We start from the raw sequence: 22,988 nt of genomic DNA on the forward strand, positions 1-22,988 counted from the left end.
GTCTTTGTATGACTTATCGTTGACTTGGCCGGAGAAAGTGGCCGTCTACCCATTACACCACATATTAATTTTCTAAGGCAGCTTGATTACCTATCCTTAGAGGCCCATTTGGAAATTTACAATAGTGAATTCATGAAACCAAGAAGATACAATAACAATCATGACAACAACAACAACAACAACAACAAAGCATTAACAATGACACAGCAATAAAAGAAAAGGTATCATCATAGCAATAAGCGAGTACTGAAAAATGCAATACTCGTCTCCTTCCCGTTCTCGTCACAGCTCAGTCAATAAAGCGTTGTCACCTATGCAAGTTATCCAGCTAGCCAGCGGCAGCTGTAAACCATTAACAAATCCTTGATTTCTCCGTTTAACTGGCTGTATTTCCCCAAGACGTTTGGCTAGGGCAGTACTGTAGAGACAGTGATCAACCACTTAGTTCCCCTGGATTCATTTATAAAGCTTCGAAAAATAAAGTTTCATCATCATCATCATCATTATCATCATCACATCTCCACGCGCCAGTAGGCGCATAAGGCCGAAAATAAAGTTTACCAGGTAAAATTGTGTCGCTTCACATCTGCTTCACATCCGCTTATCAGTTCCAACAAGAAAAGGAAAAAGTGAGTTGTGAAGTCCTACCCGAGCTGTCGTTACGATGACGTAATCGTGTAACATAGCGTAACTCAAAATTAATTTATCCGTAAGGAAAAGTGATACTGGCCAAATGAAAACAAATGGATAGGGACGTTTTTCTTATTAATTGAAACCATAGCTTCTCGTTCTCCCAAACTTCTATCCGTATTCCTGCAATTCAATAGAAACTGGCAAAAGGTACTTTGTATTGCCTTACATCTGATATAACTTGAGTTTAGTTGCTGACAAACCCAGCTTTCATCCCTACAACGGTTTCGAGGCCTTGATATAGACACCCCAATTCATGACCTTCAATATCACCTCAACTAATAAGTAAAGAAGCATAAAAAACTGGAAGAAAATCTGTCCAAGAAAGGAACTAAATTTAAGATCAACTATTTGTTTGTTAGAGTACTGGTTAGCGTCTCGCAAAGAAATCAGCTCAGATGTACACAGTTAGTAGAACAAATACATAGTTGGTAGTTCAGCAGTTCTTTACTTCAAGTGGACTTCAACTCTACTCACAGAATTCTCTCTGAAGAACTTCTCGCGTTGTTTTTATGTTGGCCTGAGTATGATTGACAACCTACGGTCAAACTCTCGTCAACTACTAATGTAGGCTAACGTAAGCCTTTTTATGAATGGTTGGTAACGGAATTTGTAATGTGTTCCTTTCCTATATTTGACATGGAAAATGTACTTTTTTTTTCAAAAATTTCGTTAAGTTCTTCGAAATGTCTAACCAAAATAAAGCAACGGGAGAAATATAAAAATTACAATAAACATTTGTACCAATAAAAATTACACATTAACAATAGTAAGAATTTGTAATTCTAAGTTGAAAGTTACAAGCAGTTCAGCGAAGTTGTTGTAAAACAACAACTTTCCAAGAAGAAAGGCGGAACTAAAACTGACTACAAAATATAGACTGGTATAAATTCGGTAAGAAACACTGAAAAATCTCACCAAAACGATAAAAACAAGAAGGGTGGCCATTTCCAGGCAAATACCAGCGAAAGGTTAACTTAAGGTCAGATACGATAGAACACGGCTTGACGAAATGTAAACAATCTATTGTTATCTGGGGAAAACCAATTTCAAGCATAATTGAAGGAAGGGTTAGTTTCTTGAGAAACAGTCCAATACAGAACACATGCTCGTACCAAATTTATACCAGGAGGAAACAGCGTTTGATCAGCGATAGATCGATACTACCCTAAAACATAAACAGAGAGGTAAACCATTGAACTTTTTTAAATATTTTTATCCCTTTGATTGGAATATTCACCCAAAACAAAACACTTCTTACATCGCTTCCCAACACCAACGATAAATAAACTCAGGAAATTAAATCAAAGACAAGATAATACAAGTGTGAGTCTTAACCTTGCTCGTATTTTTATTGCGGTAAATGCTGTCATGATCGACGCTTGAGCGAGTTTCGCATCCAAACTTGAAAAACATTGCCTGGGGCCTGTTTCTCGAAAGTCCCGGTAACTTACCGGGCTTAGGTGATAAACGTTTTTTAACAGAAGTCAATTCTTGGTAGCTTTCAATACTAAATTTTAAAATCTTATAATTTTATGATAACATTGGCCAAGTACCATGTCTGTAATCACTGTGTAATCGGCGAAAAAACATTTCAAAATATACTTATCGGGCCCGGTAAGTTACCGGGACTTTCGAGAAACGGGCCCCCGGACTGATATGTAAGCATGATTTTGTACTAGGCAACTCCATGCGTGATCATCCCTCGGAAAATTTGACACGATACATCATATGCCCACAAGTGATCACACCTGGAATTTTCTGATACATCTACGAAGATGATTGATCAGTAATAAAGACTTAAAAAGTATCAAAAACCACTCAATCAATCACAATAATATATTTAGTGATACATATTAAGCTTAGCAAGTTTATATTAAAGAATTTGATCAACGGTGGAGCAACTATAGAATGGTCTAGAATACAGGACCACTTTGGTCCATCTCGGTTACATGTGTCGGCATGAACGAGGCGTAACACAATAGATGCTATTCTTATACAGTGAGATGTAAATAAGTGACCCTGTATCCTACAATTTAGTCTCAACTGCATTAAAAGCATTTTGCTGTATTTACTATAAATATAAAACTTATATCAGTGGCTGAATTTCTCCAAAGCCCACTTGCTTTGATAGCTGGGGTTGCTAAAAACATACCAACTAATCCAGCTATAGTACTATTGACGCGCTGCCTTCGGTGGCATATAACTGTATTTAAAGAAAATATCTTCCGTTCAGCTGATGACAATATAACAGAACTGGAATACACCTTAAAATTCACAAAAATGTACACATAAACAAACCTGGGCCCAGTTGTTCGAAAGGCGATTAACGCTAGCCCCCGATTAAGGTGGCCGAATACAGTTTTTTAGTGTACAGGTGTTAGAAGACGTTATTTGGAAACTATGTACTTCTGGGCGCCCAAAATTGGTATGGTGTAAGACTAACTAAGAAAGACTGGATTTTTGTACGTCTTGTCGAGCTAAGTAGGTTTCCTTTATTTTTAGAAAATGTACTCATTAGATTTTTTCCATTTTTTGTATCCAGATAAACTCACAAAACACTGACACAGTTGCACTATTTTCATGTAATTTTAACAGACAGATCTCCTGTTAATATTGATTTTGCATTTTAATGTTTTGTGAAGATACCCTCTGTTAGATTTAGGTTTCTCTTTGTAGGCAAGTTACGCTTTTAGGGAACTATTTTCATGCCAAATTTTACGAAATTCTAATGAGCGGTTCCTTAGAAAACAGTTTATTTCCACGAAAACAACCAGTTGCAATTTTTTGGTCAAATGCGCATGCGTGGCTTTAATTGGGTTTCATGGCAAAGTTGAAAGGCATGCAAAAGGTCTCGGTGAATGACTTTTTTGCTCGGAAAGAAAAGAGAAAGAGTCCAGAAACAAGAAACTTAGTTATTTAGGATCAAAACTTACCTTTATTATCCATTTCATATGAAATTGAGGGATCACCCTATTTACGTACCACAACCCTAGCGCGCGCTTAATAGCATCACTAACAGAATTTGTAAAGCGCGCGCAAACTGTGTTCGGCCACGTTAAAAGTTAACCAAGGTTTGTGTCTCGCTGGTTAAAAATGTTTTTAACAGCTGATTTTTAGCTAAAGGTAAAGAAAAGTAAAAGACAAAACTGAAGGGCAAAAATCTGGAAAAGGGCAAAAATCTGGAAAAGGGCAAAAATCTTGGAAAAATACTTATTGATTAGTGATTAAACTCGGATCAAACTTCAAGTTAACCAAGGATTACCTTAATCGTGCTTTGAACAACTGGGCCCTGAATATTAAAGTCATTAAACAGTATGCATCTGTGCCGCCATTTTGATTGACGAACGATTTGCGAGTTTCCTTTCGTCTGCAGGTTTCGGAATTATTTCTAGCCACAGTGGAAAAGATGCTCGTTAAACGGTATTTCTACTCAATAGTCAATTACTGGGAAGGCTTTGGCAAACTGAATTCAAGGAAATCAAAATGAACTTCAAGCGCCAGGCTAGAACGCCTGGTACATTTCAGCTTTTCAGCTTGTTTACAAATGCTCGGTCAAATGTTGTTTTGAGATAGACACCCATCGCGACTGGATTTGGCACGTCAATATCCAGAAGTTATCCTTTCTTACATTTAGGTACTGTTCGATGGCACCTGATTAGTTTTCCAATTGGTAAGTAGCTGATTGGGGATAACTTAATTTTAACCTTCATATAGCGTACACGTATAAGTTTACTAAACTCTTAATAAGAGACAATGAACCATGATTTTTAGTTAGCCTATTTAGTCTCAGTAATGGACTTCGGATAAGCGCTTGCGAGGCTTGTTTCAGGGTACTCTCGGCTGGGAACTGGTATATACGTTAGCCTCGCTTTGATAAAGCCGTTTTGTCTGGCTTTCACATAAGAACCATGTTGGAACTCACGTCGATTATTACCATTTCGTGCAATTTTTATGTTCGATGATCCTTTATAGAGACCTTATCAATCTGCATTCAAGACTTTTGTTGACTAATTAACTTCCTACCTTCGATAAATTAAGAGCAGCCATGTTGTCGAGATAAATCGGATGAACCACGAATCGAGCTCAAGAAGATGTCGTCATCTACTTCAACTGCAAAATGCTCCTCCATCTTGAAATTGTCAACAATGCCTTTTTCAAACAACATCTCCAGTGTTATCGGCATTGAAACGATTCCAGTTTGAAAACTTGGAAATATTATATAATATGTCCCAGTTTCAGCTGGGGCACATTGAGTCCCTTGACACATTTTAACAAATCACAGGAAAGCGAAAATATTTCTTCCACCAAGGGAGTTTGAACTGTTTTTAGACATAACATGTAACACGTTAAAAAAAACAAAAGGCGTTTCTTTTGGTAGAAATTTTAATAGAGTTTTGTTCCAGGCCTTGATTGGATGGATCTGGATAATTGTGTCATTTAAATCCAAAGTTCAAACTTTTCTCCCGAAATGTTGTCTTCGTCTTTTTCTGGATCTGTATCAGCGAGCTCAGACTTCAAAGGCTCTGCTAAAGTAAAGCGAGCTTGTTTGAATCGAGGATGCAAGAACGTATAATACACAGTCATCATCAGCAGACCAAGAGAGAAGAACACGTAAATCACAATGAATCCAGCCAACTCTATTTGCCATGGTAAATGTCTGGTGCTGTTGGTAAACCACAAAAGTGAGAAAATTAAATTTTCAATGAACGTGAAGATGTAATATTGCACAGCCCAGCGATATGTAAGAACACCTTCCAAACAGAAGAAACAGAAAAAATGGATGTAAGACATAACCACTCGGAAAAAGTGCTGTTTCCACTTGGTTCCAGGAAAGAAATGAACTTCATGACGCACCAGGAACGCAAGAACTATGACAAAGTGGAGAAACAGAACCAGAAAGAACCACGTCTTGAATTCTGTTGCGAAGAAAACCAGGGCTAACATTCGAGATATTACCATGAAAGCGCGCCATAGCCACATGCAGAGGTAACCGTACCAGCGAAGCTGTCCCATGTGGCGTTTTGAATCACGGAGACAGCTGATGTAGTTGACAACTGCTCTGGAATAGGAAATGAACGAAAAGCAGATGGAGATAATTGTCCACAAGTCTTGAATTCTTGTTGCCTTTAACGGCTCCACGTAATGGCGCGAGATGAGAACGTACATTTGTAACACGAGTTGAGGGGCATTCTCTGTAAAAGCCAGAATCATCTGAGGTAGCGCCAGATCGAGTTTCATTGCTATTAAGAGTTTGTGGTCAATAAGACTGGTTTCTTTCTTTCGCTTTATCCTGTAAGCTTTGACGAGACATCTCCAGTACCTAAACAATGGGGAGGCAAGGACAAGGTTCCGTTATTTTAGGTTATTACACATTTTCCATCTTTTCCATGATCATAATAAATGTACACTTTCGCACTGTTAGTTTTAACTTGTATTTTTTTAATTTAAGTTTTATTAGCCTTCTAGTGGTCATCCAGTGAACATGGAACCATTTGAAAACAATTTCCTTAAATTTTCCTTGGAAAATTTCCTTGGTTTCGTGTTTTTAACTCTGGAAAAATTGATCCAATCTTCATCATTCAGACATGTAGCTTAGTTCCTTCTTCCCAGCTGGGGAATAGGGCGGGCGTTAGAAATGCACTTCCCCGTATTTTATTACCTGGGACGTCATCTCTACAGTTAAACTAAAAACTACATATGTTTGGCTTAATCAACAGATTTGCTACTGTAATTTGGCCATTGTTAAGGGATTCAAGTGCTGACGTTTCAAGCGTTAGTTCTTCGTCAGAGCGAATCAGTTCGCCCTAATGAAGGGCTAACATTCAAAGGGTCAGCACTTGAATCTCTTTACGGTGTCCAAAAAACCAAACATTTGTTTCCACTCCCCATCGACGCAGGACCAAAGTTTATTTAGAAACTAACCCCTCATCCATTAAAGATTACACAGTCTGTTAAGGGTTAGGGTTAGGGTTAATAACCCCCCTCCCCCGGGAGGGGTTATTTGGTTCAGCTTTGCTGGGTATGTGCCGCTGGCCTCTCAAAGCCCCTGCCCCATTATAGTCTATTTTGTGGTCATTTTTGTCACAGTCATTTTTTGGAAAATGTAATTTTTGCGAACCCAACTAAGACACTTTCTATTTATGCATCTACTTTATCAATCCTTTAAATAGGTCATCCTTAAATGAATTGACACATTTTTTAAATTGAATGAAGAACACTTTATTTTTCACCTACAGTGCAAGCATTCTGGTACCGTAAATATTTATAAAACGTACAGTCAAAAATAGTCAGGTGATTATTACATTTGACAAACAACAACTTTCTGAACTTTTTAACCGAGACCGTTTTGAATCCCTACTTAAAGGGACATTATCACGCTATTTTTAGTAACGCACTGAAAATCAAAGAGACGCTATTCGGTTGATAGCAGCCAAGATATATTGACCAAAATGCCATTAAAAGTCTATCAAAATGCAAAAAAACTATCCACGGATATTTTTGCCGGCAGATGGCGAAATAAAAATGGGTGCAAATTTGAAAACGTCGGGCCGACGTTTTCAATTTTCGTTGTCGTAACGTACTAAAAATCGGTTGTACTATATTTTGGTTCAACCTTTCGTCTCAGTAGAATCACTATTAATATTTCGTTAAATTAGCGATTTAGAAATTAATTAACACAGTGTTCAAAGTTTGAATTTAGTGAATTTTTGCCCAAAATCATGATATCTCCCATGATACTGCCCCTTTAATAAAATTTTCTTACACCAAAAACCCGAAAATGTGCGACCCCATTCTAGTAACTCTATTGAAAATGCAACCCCATTATAGTTAATCCAGTCGTGAAAATACGACCCCATCCGGCCGGCGGTATATCCCCATTAGCTTCTTTTAAGGAAGAACCCCCTCCCGGGGGGGTTAATAACGAACCTGAAACCCCTGCACTGATTAACATAAGACGCCTGAGAGACTGAAACTAATGTTTTGTTTTAACCGATAGCTTATTCTGGTTGGAAAATAAAACAAATATGGGTGACTACAAATCCAGGAATTTTTTTTCCCACTGTCGATGTCCCTGTGCGAGTTTTCTAATCCTCCCTTTTCACTTTTGCGGACGTTACACAATGCGATTTGTAGCGTGATGAACGATAATATTTTTTCCAAACTCTGGATGATAGACTGCAAGCAGTCCTTTTCTGGTTAGTCGAGAGGGTGTGCTCACATGTACAGCGCAGCGAGACTGGCAAGGAGAAGCCCCACTCCGCTTGTTCGCTCCAGTTTTTTCCCGCTCGGCTATTTCGCGCGACCTCTCGACTATCCAGAAAGGGACTGCTTGCAGTCTATCTGAATAATGCTGTGGGCTTCACCTACCTTTCTGCCATTCCTGAGAGGAACAAATGTGTTATTGATACAACTTTCCATCCACTCTTGGGTGGTCTGCCGATTTCTTTGTCGTCTTCTTTGTACCAGAAGAAAGAGACTAGATTTGTAACCACCGAAGGCAAAACCACCAACAGCAAGCTTAAGCTTCCCCACCAGTAATTTTTTCCTTTCGTAAAATGATCCGCTGCGACTTTCAAATCAGTTCCAACGTCTGTGAAGAAAGCTGCAATCGCCACAACGGTGAAAAATATGCTTAGCCATGATGGATCACCACGTTTCCGCCATAATTCTGAGAAGTCTTTATCTGTCTTGCGGGGCCGCATTCGTAAGTCGTTTACCACGGAATAAACAGCCTCTTTGAAGCGCTCACGTGGTGGTAGATGTCTTATTGTAGTTCTGTAGCTGTTGTTATTTTTGGGCGCGCTTCCGTTAATTAAACTGAAATTTTGCTTTGTAAAATGGTCGGGTAACGCTTGTTTTGTTTTGTTTTCAACCATAATTATTTCATCAGTCTGCTTTGTGAAGGCGACACTAAAACCATAATTCTTTCGATTATTTTCATTGTTGGGTAAAGGTAAATTCTTAATTTCTAAATTTTGAGTGCGGTTTAGTTTCGTTTCTGTCCTCAGGGTCTCTTTATCGTCTAATTCAATACACACTTGTTCCAAGGTTTGAACTTCTTCCCTCGTGACACGAACATAAAATCTTTTAGGATTCACAAAGTTTCCGCTTTCATGACTCGCTGTTGAAATAAAGCTATCTCCAGACAGGTCTCTTAGCAACTTTCTTCCTTTGATGTTCTGTGCAAGTGGTCCTGGATCCGCTCTGTAACTAACAAATGTTTGTACGACATTATGAAGGAGATTAAGCTCTCCTTCGTTTAGCTTTGCGACGAGATGGTCGCCGCTTTCTGTAGTTGAACTACCGGCTGTGGGATGACACGAAATTTGGCGTCTAAGAGCTCGGATAGTTTGTTTCTGTTGTTCATTTAAGTTCAGTCCTTCTTGGTGCCTTATAGGGGGACTCGTCTGATCCATTTTGCCGTTTGTTCGCTTACTATCAGCCACACGTGAGCTGCATACGCTACCCAGTTGAAAATGTAACTGAATGTGCATGTTGAATGCATTCACCTCACGTAGTTCCTTTGGTAGCCAAGGAAATTTAGTAAGTTTTCAATGCATGCATTTTAAATGTTTATGTCAGACTTTTTTTTCACAACCAGCAATTTGTATTGAGTGTATTTTACGTTTGGTGAAAGCCCCGGGGGTGAAAGCAAACTACTGGCCAAACCGCAGTGTTGACGATTTTGTGTCTTACGTAATCCTTATTTTTAAGCCACCATCGGGTGAGCCACTCCACGACTACGGGAACTTTTTGACAAAATTATGAATTTCTTATGACTCCACACCACTTGGAATTGAAACAAATAAAAGCAGAAATTTGTCTCTTAGCTCATGTTAGATTTTTGATTTAACGAACGCTATAGTTAGCTGATCTTCCAAAATCGGCACTGACGTCAGTTAAAAAGAAATGATTAATTGCTTCATTGAAAATTCGTGAACCTGACAGTGGAATGTTGCCACGCAACAAAATTTCGTGAAGGAAAATGTGGCGACATGTTGCAAAAGAAGTAAGTTGCATGTTTAACCACTTACACATCTTCGAGACAAACATTTAAAAGAGCACGGAAACTTTATTATACTAATGCTCTTATAATGTTCTTATAAATTGTACAAATATCTGTTCTGCTCATTTGAGCTGTTTTTCTCATTTAATTTACCATAATAACAGTTGTAGTAAGGGGCACAATATTAGTTAACCTAGATGTGCCCCCCTCCTCCTTAGCAATGTATTCATTTACAAACTTAATATTAACATAATGTAATTTTGTGGTAAGTGGAGGAAATAAATAAAATTCTCAAATACTCAAAATAAACTTAAATGTTTCCTCTTTAAATGCTCCAATTCCCCCCAAATTCTCGGTAAGCTAGCCAGGCCGAAGGTGTACAAGCGTGAAAAAAGCCTTAAGCCCCTATATCTACAGGTGAAGCTGTATCTGACAGCCGGGTAGCGTTGGCTGGTGTAATAAGTGATGATCACTTATCGGTGATGATCGGCCGCGAAGTAGCGTTTCAAGCCGGCCAACATCTATAGCAATCGTACGAGTGCCAACGCAATTAAGTGATTTTATGCTGCCAGTTATATTCGAAGATTCCAAGAAAATTACAGCAGCCTTTTAATGCGCCGATGCAATTGATAGAGTTTTCAAATATTATAAGAAGTGTGAATCCTTTTAAAATTGCACGCATTGGATCATATAATTACCTATTTATCGTGAATGAATGACTTTATTAACGTGTCCCCTCTACTTATAGTGCGACGCGCCTTACCATGGCCACCCAACAAACGTCTTTTACAAGTTAGCCATAAAATACAAAACGACATGTTTTCAATAATTCGTTGTTGCGTCACTTGCTTGTTGGACTTTGTAAGGAGGGGTGACCGTTAATCAAATTCGCGTATCCTGGTTAGCTAACTTGTAAAAAAAAGTTTGTTGGGTGGCCACGCGGTAAGGCGCGTCGCACTGTAAACATTACGAGTTTCGTAAACCTAAAATAAAACTAGTTGACTACAGGCATCTAAAATACTATAGGTTTAAAATGTTACATGCATCCTATCATTGCCGTATACAGATATCCTAAACATAAAAATTAAACTATTTGTCTGCGGACCTAAAGCTACAAGATACACGAATTTGAAAAAACCTATTACTAAAATAAAAAGGAATAATATATACATTGCTGTCATTCACGCAGGAGTACCTGAAGACAACGTTTGACTTCCCCATTCACCAAAGCTCATTTTAATGAAATTCTTGATATTATTTATTATTGTTATTATTATTATTATAATTATTCTCCTTTATCTTCTTCTTCTTCTTCTTCTTCTTCTTCTTCTTCTTCTTATTATTATTATTATGGCAATATGTTAACATCTGAATGCCAGATATAAAATAATAATAAAAATAATAAAAATAATAATAATAATAATAATAATAATAATAATAATAATAAATAAAATAAATCTTTATTAACCAAACAGCTGAAATTGTTATTTACAAGTTAAAAGTTAAGAAAAGAACTATTAAAACCTATTTACAATTCATTCCGATTTCGAGACTAATCTCCAAGCACAAAACTTTTTTAAAGAAAATACAAATGTCATAATAATAATAAAAATAATAAAAAAACAACATCTTAATCAACATATTCCAAACTATTTACAAGTTAAAAGTTCCAATTCTAAAAAAACAATTCACAGAAAATCAAAGGACACACGCTGTTATTATTTTTATTATTATTTTATATCTGGCATTCAGATGTTACCATATGTTAATAATAATAATAATAATAATAATAATAATAATAATAATAATAATAACAATAATAATAATAATAAAAAGCACACGTAAGGAGCTAGACGGGAACCCGTAACTAGCCCTTGATCTTGGACACCTAAGGGTTGCGATCCCCCTTGCGGGTAAATGTATTTATCGATGTTTATTTTCAAGGGAACGTGTTTTATGTGCAGAATTGGCTTAAAGGCTATGAATAGTACACAATACCCGTCCACAATTTGACAAGGACATGACAAGGGACATGAATGAAACGCTTCTTTCCCTACGATGTCTTCGGGCGAATTGCCGGCCTTAATATCAAAATGCCTGAAAAAGAGAGAAGAAAACAGCCTACAGCTGTACCTCTGGACACTTTGCCGGAGCGTTGTACCATGACGAAGCACCACGAGATTTCGGCCCGCGGTTCGTTTATGCCAGCTGGAGATGTTTCCGCGATGCTTTCCGATACCTTGTCCCCGACAAGACATTGAGGGAGAGAAAAGTCGGCCCCTAGTCCGTATGAGACAGATCCCTTTCGTTGGCACCTCAGTTCCACCTTACTGACTTAAAGTGTATATGACGCGAAATATTTTATTAGCTTATTAGGAAGAGCTTTCAAAATGATGAAGAATGGCATTTATTTTATTGCAATAGCATTCTTGGTTACCGAGTTATTCAAGATTTTGGTTTATGCAAATTAGACAACTTGTGGCGACACAAGGTGGACACAAAATGAAGGGAAATCACAAAATTTGGAATATCTGTGCAAATACTACATCTACAGGGTTGAAATTTTGCAGGGTTGATGTGCTGACAGAACTACACATTGTGATAGTGGCTATGATGTCACTGTAGCAACGTACTCGTTACCAGACCTCTACCTTCCCAAAATGACAAATGCCTTATTTATTGCTCCACAGTTAAACAGAATTTCTTATACTTGTGCTGTGTAATGTCCATATTCGCTCACACCCACTGAATAAACACCAAGAGCAAATAGCGCTTCTTGGGAAGGGAAACTCTGATTTTATCCTTTGGATGGTGAGGGTCTGGAGCCCATTGTGTTGCCATGGAAATGTCACAGTAGATCATATCATGAAACTTTGTGATGAGTATAACAACTCTACAAAGTTTCAGTTCTATACAGAAAAAGGCTTAAGAGATATTCCATTTTTTTTTTATTTTACAGCATTTTGTGCCCACCTTGTGACGTCACAAGTCCTCTACTTTGCATAAACCAAAAACTTGAATAACTCGGCAACCAAGAATGCTATTACAATAAAAGAGATGCCATTCTTCACTATATTAAAAGCTCTTCCTAATAAGCTAATAAAAGATTTCGCGTCATATACACTTTAAACGGAGGTTCAGCCATGTATATATATGACAATGTAGTCATTTTGTCTTCCATGTGGTACGTTTTCAGGTTTGAGCATGAGCACGGGCTAAAACGATTAAATGACAGAAGGATGACTCGTGGTTAAACGACCTGTAGTCTTGGAGGTACCGCTAGTCTTGGACTCCTTTTACCTTATTTCATTCTTACAATTTTTGTTCCCTTTTTCCCGAAAACGATTGCTCCTTCGATGGATTGTTGACATTGTTAAGGGAATCAGGTCGTCACTCGAAGAGCTCTGTGAAAGCCGTTGCTTTTTTTTCTGTTTTTGGCTATTAAGTCAACACTTATTACCTTGCCATGTAACGAAAATGTGCCACGTTTGCTATTACAACTCAGATGCTACCTTTCGCCTCTTAATGGTGGTGACATCAATCCCAACCCTGGACCGATTTCTGCTTCGACTGCTGGTAAGATCAATTGATGAATGCCAGAAGCTTAAAAAGTTATCACAAAGACAGCACAACAAACTGGCAATCCGTGTGTAACCTCTATCGCTTCCAGGACCTGGTGTACGCCAAAAACTCTGACGTTATATGCCTCAACGAGACATGGTTTCTCAAGAATTAGTATGTAGTTTATATAGTTTTCTTTATTTGACTTTTATATCATTATTTTATATATTGATAGATCTGTATTTTATTTGTTTGCTAATTTTATTTATTTTTACGGTTGGTGTGATATCTGATGATTTTACCGACCTAATGACATGTAAATGTAAATGTAAATATCAGCAACTCTGAAATATTGCATTCTGGCTTTACAATATTTAGGAGAGATCGGTCTGATCGAGGTGGTGGTGGAGTTTTCAGTTATCGCAATCAAAACAGCCTCCTTCAAAGCTGTCAAGGAATTTAAACCTGAATCGGAAGCCGAGCTGCAACAGCTTGAGATCAGTTTTGCCAAAATTACTACGCTTACCTGTCAAATAATTTTATTTTGTTTTTGCTATGGGCCGCCCAATGAAGACCCAAGTTGGATAAATGTATTCGTCATTATATTCCAGTTTAACGCTTTTATAAAAGCCCCACCAAAAACACTGAGATTTGTCTACGATTATGCAAAAGGCGACTTTGAGGGTTTGCGTACGGCTCTGTCTGCAATTATTCTCTCTTCAATCATAGCAGATGACGATACAAATAATGGCCGGCATCAATAGAAAGACACGTTTCTTGTAGCGGTCTCTGACCTTATACAGACCAAGAAGCTTAAGGGACGGGATCCCATATCTTGGTTGTCTGATGCCATACTTAATTTGATCAAGAAAAAGGAATCTCAGAGACAAAAGCTGAAACTATCTCCCTCGAGCCACCTAAGGGAGAAGTTAAAAAAAACTTGCGCAAAACAGTTAAGCGCATGCCGTCGAGTCCGAACTCAACACAAACCTAAAGCGTTTTTGGTCTATACTGAAGCTGAATTCCAAATCGCATGCATTTCCTGATCAAGTCTCGACGCCAATATTATAGTCAGTGCGTCCACTGACCCAGGTAATCGTACGCCGTTACGATCTTCAGCTGAAAATCCTCGAGAAATAGCCAATCTGTTTAACTCCCACTTCGCATCAGTTTTCGCCCATGACACTCCTTCATCTGAAAGCGCTGCCAATGCACCAGCTTCTCCTGATAGGTCGGAATTAACTCTCACGGTAAGCGAAATCCAATCCGTGCTCAAAGCCCTTGATGTCACGAACGCCATCCGAGTGCACAAAGAATTACAGGCCCATCTCCTTACCGTCACTGATATCCAAAGTCTTGGAGCGAAGTGTATTTAACACTTCAAAGATGGACTGTACGAGGTGGTAAGAGATTTTCAACATGGATTCATTAGAGGGAAATCATGTACCTCCAACCTTTTGGAAGTTTTGGACCACGTGGGCTTCCTACTAGACGACGGAAAACAGGGGGATCATCTATATGGATATGTCTAAGGCCTTCTATAAGGTGAACCACGGCTGCCTGCTGCAAAAGTTTCACGAGTTCGGATTTGGAAGCAGCCTCTTGCAGTGGTTTAGGTCTTACTTGGTGGGTCGCTACCAACGTGCAACAGTGCTAGGTGAAACCTCTGCTGATACTTTGCCTGTCAGCTCCGGAATACCTCACGGCTCCATTTCAGGTCCGATGTTATTTCTCATCTATGTAAATAACTTGCCCGACTCGGTCCTGACGAGCCATGTTGCCATGTTTGCCGATGACGCAAAAATATCAGTATAAACAAATTAAGTCTCGGGAAGATGCTTGCTTGCTGGCTAGTTGACAGACATCACACTTAAAGCTAACTGGGATTTACATTTCTTAAAAGTCTTTCTCGCTGGCAGTAAACAGCGGGTATTTTTTCCCAGGAACGTTAAATAATAACCAAGATTAACGTAGGGACACTCAGCTAGTGTTTAGTGCAACATACGATTAATTTTCTCTGAAAGGGTCGTTGGGTACGTCTGTCATTGCCATATACATGGAGCTACGTGAGGACTACGTGGAGCAAAGGGTACGCTTTTTGTGGCTACTGCCTCCCTTCTGGGAAGGCGCAGGCGTAGCCACTATGCTATGGGGTTGTAGGTAAGTCCGTAAATCGGAAGCTTTCGGAATTGTAGAAATTTACACGAAGTTAGGTCAAGTTCACCACTACAGGCTGACGAGATCTTAGTCGGCTTTATTCGCATGGAAGGTCCTATTTCAATTCAAAATGGCTGCCCCGTCTCTCACGCGTGAATTTTCGAGAGGGCAGTTTGTGCGGGTTCTTGGAAGGAAAACACAGGTTTTTAATACTGTAAATCAAAATAACATCCTCTAAGGAACACTCGGCTGAGTGAGTTCATAACGAAGAAATCCCTGTTCGAGATTGTGTCAAGTGAAACATGTGCGATCGCACACCATCGCAAACAAGATCTGCAACATGAGCTGTAGTTTTCTCGGAAATTTTTGTGGGTTCCTGGTAGTCCACTTTAAAAAACATTACAGGCTTGAATGTAAATTTTACCGTGCTTTACATGTTAAATTGATCGATTTGTCATATTTCAAATAGCTTAGCAAAATTTTCGGTTTAAAGTGACACACATTTCGCTTGCATCGGTCGCCTTCACGTAGCTTCATTCGAGGCGAAAATTGAACGAATTTGCTTTTCAGGTGTGAACACAGGTCTATCTGAATAGATTTTTCCGTTTATCTGTGTGTCTTGATTCACAGAATCATTTCACCACGCAATCTTATGTAAACCATAGGAGAGCCAAACTCCGGGAGCCAAACCATATCTATCTATTAGTCCCTGAGTAAACAAACCGAAATCCTCCAGTGCATACCAACAATGTTGAATGACCTGTTCAAACGCCCCCGACATTTGGTTTAACAATTGTATTAATGGCATGTTGAAGAAAATGTTGAAACCGTTTAAACGGGGAGTCAACGGGCCTTCAAGTAATGTATGGTTCCATTCTTGTTGTTACCATGCCCTCACATGGGTAAGCTCCCCGGACAAAGTCGGGCCCTCTGGGCCGGGGGGTGGGGACGTTTTCAGGCGTTCTTGACCCAGGGGTTGGTAGGGGGCGGGGCAAGTTGACAAGTTAATTGTTTTAAACTACTCTGACAGTGTTCATATTTTAATAGATAGAATTCATTGGCCTGTTTGCAACGTGTTTTAATGTTACTATAAACTAGGAGTGAAACATTTTGATCGTCTTTTAAAACGGGTAGTCTATTAGCACTGAAAGATGCAAAAGACACTATTCTAGAATGATTTTCTGTAATAGTTGTGATACTGATTTGTTTCAATATTCTAGAACTCAGCCTCCAGGTTTTTTCAAAATTTAGCGCTTGTGCGTCTGACTGAGTTTATTTGTTCCACTTCTGAAGTGTTTTTAATTGTTGTAATTAAAGAAACAAGTACTTTCACGTTCTTGTCAAACGAAGCAGTTTATTTTTAGTCACTGTTAAGAGCCCCAGGGGTAGGGAATTGTTCTGTGTTCCCAGAGATGAGGAACTGGCCATCACAAGGGCAAGTTCCCAAGGAAGGGGGGAGGATGCTAACACGAGGAATAAGTCCATTTAGCATTACTCTGTCTGCTCTGTTTAACTCAAAAACGCGTGGCTTAGCAAGTTGAGTGCAACATTAGTAATAGGTCTAACACCAGGCCACAACTTGCAGGGAAACATTACTGTGCAACAAGATGCAGCAAAATGTTACCTATGAGTTAATGAATATTGCCCTCTAAACTGGCGCGTGATATGTCCAATGACAGAGGCCATAATGTTTGTCCCAGTGTGCTTTAGGAATAATGTCTCTCATTAAATCCAAAGCTCGAACTTTTCTCCTGAAATGTTACCTGTGCCTCTTTCTGAATCATTGTCCTCAAGCTCAGACTTCAAAGGCGCAGCAAAACTGAAGCGAGCTCGGTTGAATCGAGGATGCAAAAACCTATAATACACAGTCATCATCAGCAATCCAAGCGAGAAAAACACGTAAATCATAACGAATCCAGCCAACTCTATTTGCCAGGGTAAATGTCTGGTACTGTTGGTAAACCACAAAAGAGAGAAAATTAAAATCTCGATGAATGTCAAGATGTAGTATTTCATAGCCCAGCGGTATGTACGAACACCCTCCAAACAGAAGAAACATAACAGATGGATGTAAGACATGACCACTCGGAAAAATTGCTGTTTCCATTTGGTTCCAGGGAAGAAATAAACTTCATGACGCTCAAGAAATACCAGAATTATAATAAAGTGGAGAAACAGAACCAGAAAGAACCACGTCTTGAATTCTGTTGCAAAGAAAACCAGAACTAATATTCGAGAAATTATCATGAAAGCGCGCCATAGCCACATGGAGAGGTAACCGTACCAGCGAAGCTGTCCCTTGTGGCGTTTTGAATCACGGAGACAGCTGATGTAGTTGACAACTGCTCTGGAATAGGAAATGAACGAAAAGCAGATGGAAAGCATTGTCCACAAGTCTTGTATTCTTGTTGCGTTTAACGGCTCTACGTAATGGCGCGAGATTAGAACATACATCTGTAACACGAGCTGAGGGGCGTCCTCTGTAAAAGCCAGAATCATCTGCAGAAGCGCCAGATCAAGGTTCATTGCTATCAGAAGTTTGTTGTCAACAACACGGGTTTCTTTCTTGCGCTTTATCCTGTAAGCTTTGACGAGAACTCTCCAGTACCTAAAGGGTGGGAGTGGGGAGAAATAAGAACAAAACTCGATTAGATAAAATGAATGGTACAGACTCCCATTTCTGTGGCATGAAGTTAGTATTCACTTCTCCTCCTGGATAGAATACAGTCCATCGCAGGGTTACTCCAGGAAATTTGTTACCGGAAAGCCGGAAACAATGTGGAGTCGAACTTCTTGTCTACGAAAACAACGCGACAATCAGGCAGAAACCACCCACTTCTGGTCATACGTTTGATTCGCAGACCACTAAAGCAACGACCTTCCACTGGCTCCCACCCTTCAATGGCGGCTGGGAGCAATAAGAGGCAGCTCTATTCGAAGGCTTCTGTTTTTGAAATATTCGAGTGTGTCAGCAGAACTGAGACACAAACACTTTCAGTTTGATTAACAAATTTGCAACTTTGCCCTCTTAGTTCTAGGCTGTGCAGGTAGAACAGGTTAATTGGTTGGCCATCAAATTAGAATGTTGTTGTGTATTAACTTACAACTGGAATGTTGTCATCCAGGCCCCGGTTATTTAAAGAATGGATAACTCTATCTAGTGGATAAATCGCTATCCAGCGGATAAAATGCACTCCAGCCATTACATTTTATCTGCTGGATAGAGACTGCTCCACTGAATAGTGTTATTTGCTCTTTGAACAACAGAGGCCAGGAATTACATGGATGTGTAGAACTGATACGGCAGAGTCAAAAGTAGCCCCTTGAAATCTGGGGCAGAGTCATGGAGCTTTCCTAAGCTATGATGAATCCAAATATTGTTTTTCTAAACATCAGGCTTTGGTACTCTACCCTAGGCAGAGACAGTGGTTTCCTTCTCTTTCTGTGTCAATCAGACAGAGCAGGGAGTCCCTGTCTCAACCAGGGTGGTAAGGACGTTCACGCCAAAAGTTCTTGTGCCAGAGATTCCAACCCCTTTTGAAGGAATATAGGGAGTATTTTTTAGCGCTGAAGGCGCTCACACGAGCGCCTAAGGTACGAGCCTCTAGGGGGGTATGGGGGTATGCCCCCCCTAAATTTTGCAAATTTATTTTCTCTCAAGTGGCATTTCCTGCATTGGACATCATTTTTGTGGTATGTTATAAGGTACTTTATTCTTATCACAGATATGTTTGGGCTTTTCTTTTGATAGGAAAGTATGTAAAATAAATATGTAACGTTTTACAGTCAGATGGCAAAAAAAAAAAAATACTTAAGATAAGCAATTTTTTGCCTTGTTTTCAGAATTTCATGATAAATCAGGAGACTCCCGATCAAATTGGGAGGGTTGGAATCTCTGCTTGCGCATTCTTACTGCGCACATAATTCATATTGCAATGTTAAGTTACATCATGCACGAGTGCGTGACATGCTTAGAAATCCAATCACATATAGGGATGGTAGCCATTGCATTAACTTTGCATACAATTTATTGTTTTAAATGGTCAGGGACCCCTAGTTTTTGGGGTAGATAATTTTCTTTTCCAATTCTCCACAGATTAAATTTTCCTGCCCTCAGTCACATGTGACATATGAATCCCACTAACTTGTGACCCTCAGGGTTTCCATTTTGACAGAAGACACCAGTTGAAGGAATTTGTTCAATAGACCCACTCATATAAAATTTGTTATAGAAAGTTGCATCCTATGGATTCATTTGCAATATTGTTAGGCTAACAAACACTGGGGTCATAAGGAGTAAAAAGGACTGATTTTACAAAACTAGGGAGGTCTTTCAGATTTTGGCATTTCTGACACAAGTAACTCATTACCTAGCTACTACAAAAGTTCAATGAAAAAATCAAGTTTTGAAGATTTTTGCAGGAACGTCTTTAATTATTCAAACAATACTTAGGACACATTTACAATACACAACACACTTTTATTTTAGCTTCTCCTGGAGGGTTCTCTTCTTTTTTTTAAGATGATAGCCTTTTATTCCTGTTAAAGTATCGAAAAAGCACTTCAAAAGTTCCTTTCCCTCTGTGGGGTTCCCAAGTCCAATCCTGTCTGTAACAAAAATTGCCGTCACGCAATGCTACGTGTAGCGTGACGAGCAGAAATAGTCCTTTAATTTTAAAACTACCCGGGTTTATAGAGATTTATAAGCTCTAAATAAACGTTGTGGGTTTCACCTACCTCTCTACCATTCCTACAAGGAACAAATGTGTCACTAATACAACTTTCCATCCACTCTTGGGTGGTCTGCCGATTTCTTTGTCGTCTTCTTTGTACCAGAAGAAAGAAACTAGATTTGTAATCACGGAAGGCAAAAACACCAACAGCAGAGTAAAGCTTCCCCACCAGTAATGATTTCCCTTCGTAAAATGATCCGCTGCGACTTTCAAATCAGTTCCAATGTCTGCAAAAAAAGCTCCAATCGCCACAACGGTGAAAAATATGCTTAGCCATGTTGCGTCACCACGTTTCCGCCATAATTCTGAGAAGTCTTTATCCATTTTACGGGGCCGCATTTTTAAGTTGTTTATCACTAAATAAACAGCTTGCTTAAACCGCTCGCGTGGTGGTAAATATTTAAGTTTACTCCTGTGGTCGGTGTTATTGTGGGAAGCGCTTCCATTCATTAAACTGAAATCGTTTTGCTTTGTAAATCGTTTGGGTGATGCCCCAGTGGTTGTGGTTGTGTTTTCAAGGAGAATAATTTGCTCAGTCTGATTTGTCAGCGCCACACTGAAGCCATAACTCTTGTACTTATTTTCATAACCGTTCAAGGATGAATGTGTGTTGTCAAAATTGTCATTGCTATAAGGCTTTGCGGCCTCTTCTCTGTCTAATTCCAAACATACCTGTTCCAGAGCACGAACATCTTCCTTCGTGACACGAACATAAAATCGTCCCGGGTTGACAAAAGTTCCGCCTTCACGACTCGAGAAAAGATAGCTTTCTACAGACCAGTTCCTTTCTACCCTCCTGCCATCTTCTTCGTCTGTAATTGGCTCTGAATCCGCTTTGTAACTTTTAAATGTTTGTACGACATTACGAAGAAGAGAAATCTCTTCTTCGCTTAGCTTTGTAACCAAATGGTCGCTACTTTCTAATTCTGTAGTTGAACTACCCGTGGAATGACACGAAATTTGACGTCTAAGAGACCGAACAGTTTGTTTCTGTTGTTCAGTTAAGTTCAGGCCTCCTTGGTGCTGTGGCTTTTTCTCATCCATTTATCAGGACCCCGCAACCGAGTTTGTTGGCATATATACATTAACTTAGTGATATTGAGCGTTGAATGATTTAACGCAGCAAATATGCAAATCGTTTCACTTTCGAATGTATTAAGCACGCATGACCACATTCACGTCGTTTCAGAATTCCGCAGATTTTCTGCGAACGATTCTTTTATTCACGGGCAGGTGAAGCAGCCAGTTCCTATCACGCGTATATAAGCCAACATTTAATAAAGTGTGAGACTCGTTATCCACCTGCCGAGTGATATAATAAATGTACAGCGTAAACATTGCTCAAAGTGCTGTTCACAAATTTTATGTAAATTTAATATCAATCAAAAAAAATCCGAAGTTTTTCGACAAAACTGCAATATTTCCCCTTTGCTACGGTCAAATTCTATATTTAGGTAAGAGACCATCTAAACATCCGCTCCGCACAATGCTCGTTTTTCAACCGCGCAGTCTTAAGGCCTGGAACTCGCTTAGCGGCAAGCACGCAAAATTGCCCTAGTTCTCGACCCTTCTCTTTAGTTAAAGTTTCGAGAAAGATGTGAAGTAAAGTTCGAATTATGCAGACTGTAAATAGTGGCATGCTATTTTATTTATAGTATAATTATATTTTTATCAGAATGTTGTTATTTTAGTCTAGGGTTCTTTTCCTTTTTTCTTTTTGATATACTCGATGTGAACAGTAATTCAGTGAGAAGCCTATTCGCGAGGGTTAACAAATGAATTGTGTTGTATTGTATTTCATAATACTCAAGTTTCTGGAGTAATATCTCATGGTTCACTGTGTCAAATGCCTTGGCAAGGTCTAAAACAAAACACGACAATTTTATATTCTTTATTGTCTAATACCTGCAATATCTTTGTCGTAGTTATGTAATCGCTAGTTTGCTTGAATGATTTTTGCGAAAAACCATATTGACTTTGAAAAAGATTTTGTTCTTATCCAGATATTTTAGTCTTTTTCACATAACTTTCTCCACAAGATCTTACTGAAGAACACATATTGGTCTATTCTGACAAGAACGAATTTTCAAATCAGTATGGACCAATATTGTTCTTCCATGCTTCACTAAGATCCTATAGAAAAGGTAAAGGGGTCGTTGCTGTAAAGAATGATTGATAAAGAGCTTAATAATCGGTCTGAAACCTGGGCAGATGTTGGAAATGCGGCAGCAAATTTATAGACAGAAAGCATGGAAATGAGAAACCGTGCAACACAATTCACCACTGGGAGAAACGGATGTTGGTAATGATGATGATGATGATGATGTCAGCTTTCTCTTTGGTCGCTTTTGCTTTTTAAAATAAGTACCAGGAAAACGCAACAACAACAACAACAACAACAACCTTGCTAATATCAAAATAAAACTCCCGCCAAATCTTTGGTCAGTCTTACTGGTAGATGCCCCCTTAAGGGAGTCGGGAGGCTAAAACTAACGCAGTAGTGTTCACCGGAGCCATGACTCAGTCTCTGCTCTCACTGTCAATCATACGCAGGAGCTTATACCTGGCGCTGACTCTCCCAGTCAGCGGTGAAAATTTGACTATCAGCGGCTTTCTTTAAAAAACAGCGTTTAATAGAGCACATAAATAATTGTTTACATAAATTTTGCGATAAATAAAGTTTATAAATATTCATTAATTACGAGTAACCATCGTTTATAACATAAATCAGTTACTAACTACAGTAGATCGCCGCTACCTGGATCAGACACCGTGTACTCTGGCTTGGATACTACAAGATGAAACATCAGTAAAAAAAAAGCAATATCTTGCTGAAC

General features: G+C 39.0%; 2 protein-coding genes across 2 annotated transcripts; both read right to left on the minus strand.

The window, feature by feature from the left end:
* Positions 1-3,900: 3,900 nt before the first annotated feature.
* On the minus strand, positions 3,901-9,166 carry LOC146489527 (XK-related protein 8-like). Its single transcript, XM_085111709.1, has 2 exons — positions 8,062-9,166; positions 3,901-6,013 (listed from the first exon to the last, which is right to left on the minus strand). The coding sequence occupies exons 1-2, from the start codon at positions 9,108-9,110 to the stop codon at positions 5,131-5,133; spliced, it is 1,932 nt and encodes a 643-aa protein (XP_084967835.1). The 5' UTR covers positions 9,111-9,166; the 3' UTR covers positions 3,901-5,130.
* A 7,276-nt stretch (positions 9,167-16,442) lies between these two features.
* Positions 16,443-21,376, minus strand: LOC146489528 (XK-related protein 8-like). The gene is made up of 2 exons (XM_085109252.1): positions 20,156-21,376; positions 16,443-18,026 (listed from the first exon to the last, which is right to left on the minus strand). The coding sequence occupies exons 1-2, from the start codon at positions 21,193-21,195 to the stop codon at positions 17,144-17,146; spliced, it is 1,923 nt and encodes a 640-aa protein (XP_084965378.1). The 5' UTR covers positions 21,196-21,376; the 3' UTR covers positions 16,443-17,143.
* Between the last annotated feature and the right edge of the window lie 1,612 nt (positions 21,377-22,988).

Source organism: Pavona decussata, unplaced genomic scaffold (genome assembly GCF_977016875.1).
Source record: "Pavona decussata unplaced genomic scaffold, jaPavDecu1.1 SCAFFOLD_6, whole genome shotgun sequence".
NCBI lineage: Eukaryota > Metazoa > Cnidaria > Anthozoa > Scleractinia > Agariciidae > Pavona > Pavona decussata.

Bases quoted from the DNA above. Each gene is read 5' to 3' on its own strand.
- LOC146489527 (XM_085111709.1), bottom strand. From the start codon at position 9,110: ATGGATCAGACGAGTCCCCCTATAAGGCACCAAGAAGGACTGAACTTA. The intron at 6,014-8,061 runs GTAGGTGAAGCC...CCCATTGTTTAG, and splicing joins CTCTCAGGAATGGCAGAAAG to GTACTGGAGATGTCTCGTCA.
- LOC146489528 (XM_085109252.1), bottom strand. From the start codon at position 21,195: ATGGATGAGAAAAAGCCACAGCACCAAGGAGGCCTGAACTTAACTGAA. The intron at 18,027-20,155 runs GTAGGTGAAACC...CCCACCCTTTAG, and splicing joins CTTGTAGGAATGGTAGAGAG to GTACTGGAGAGTTCTCGTCA.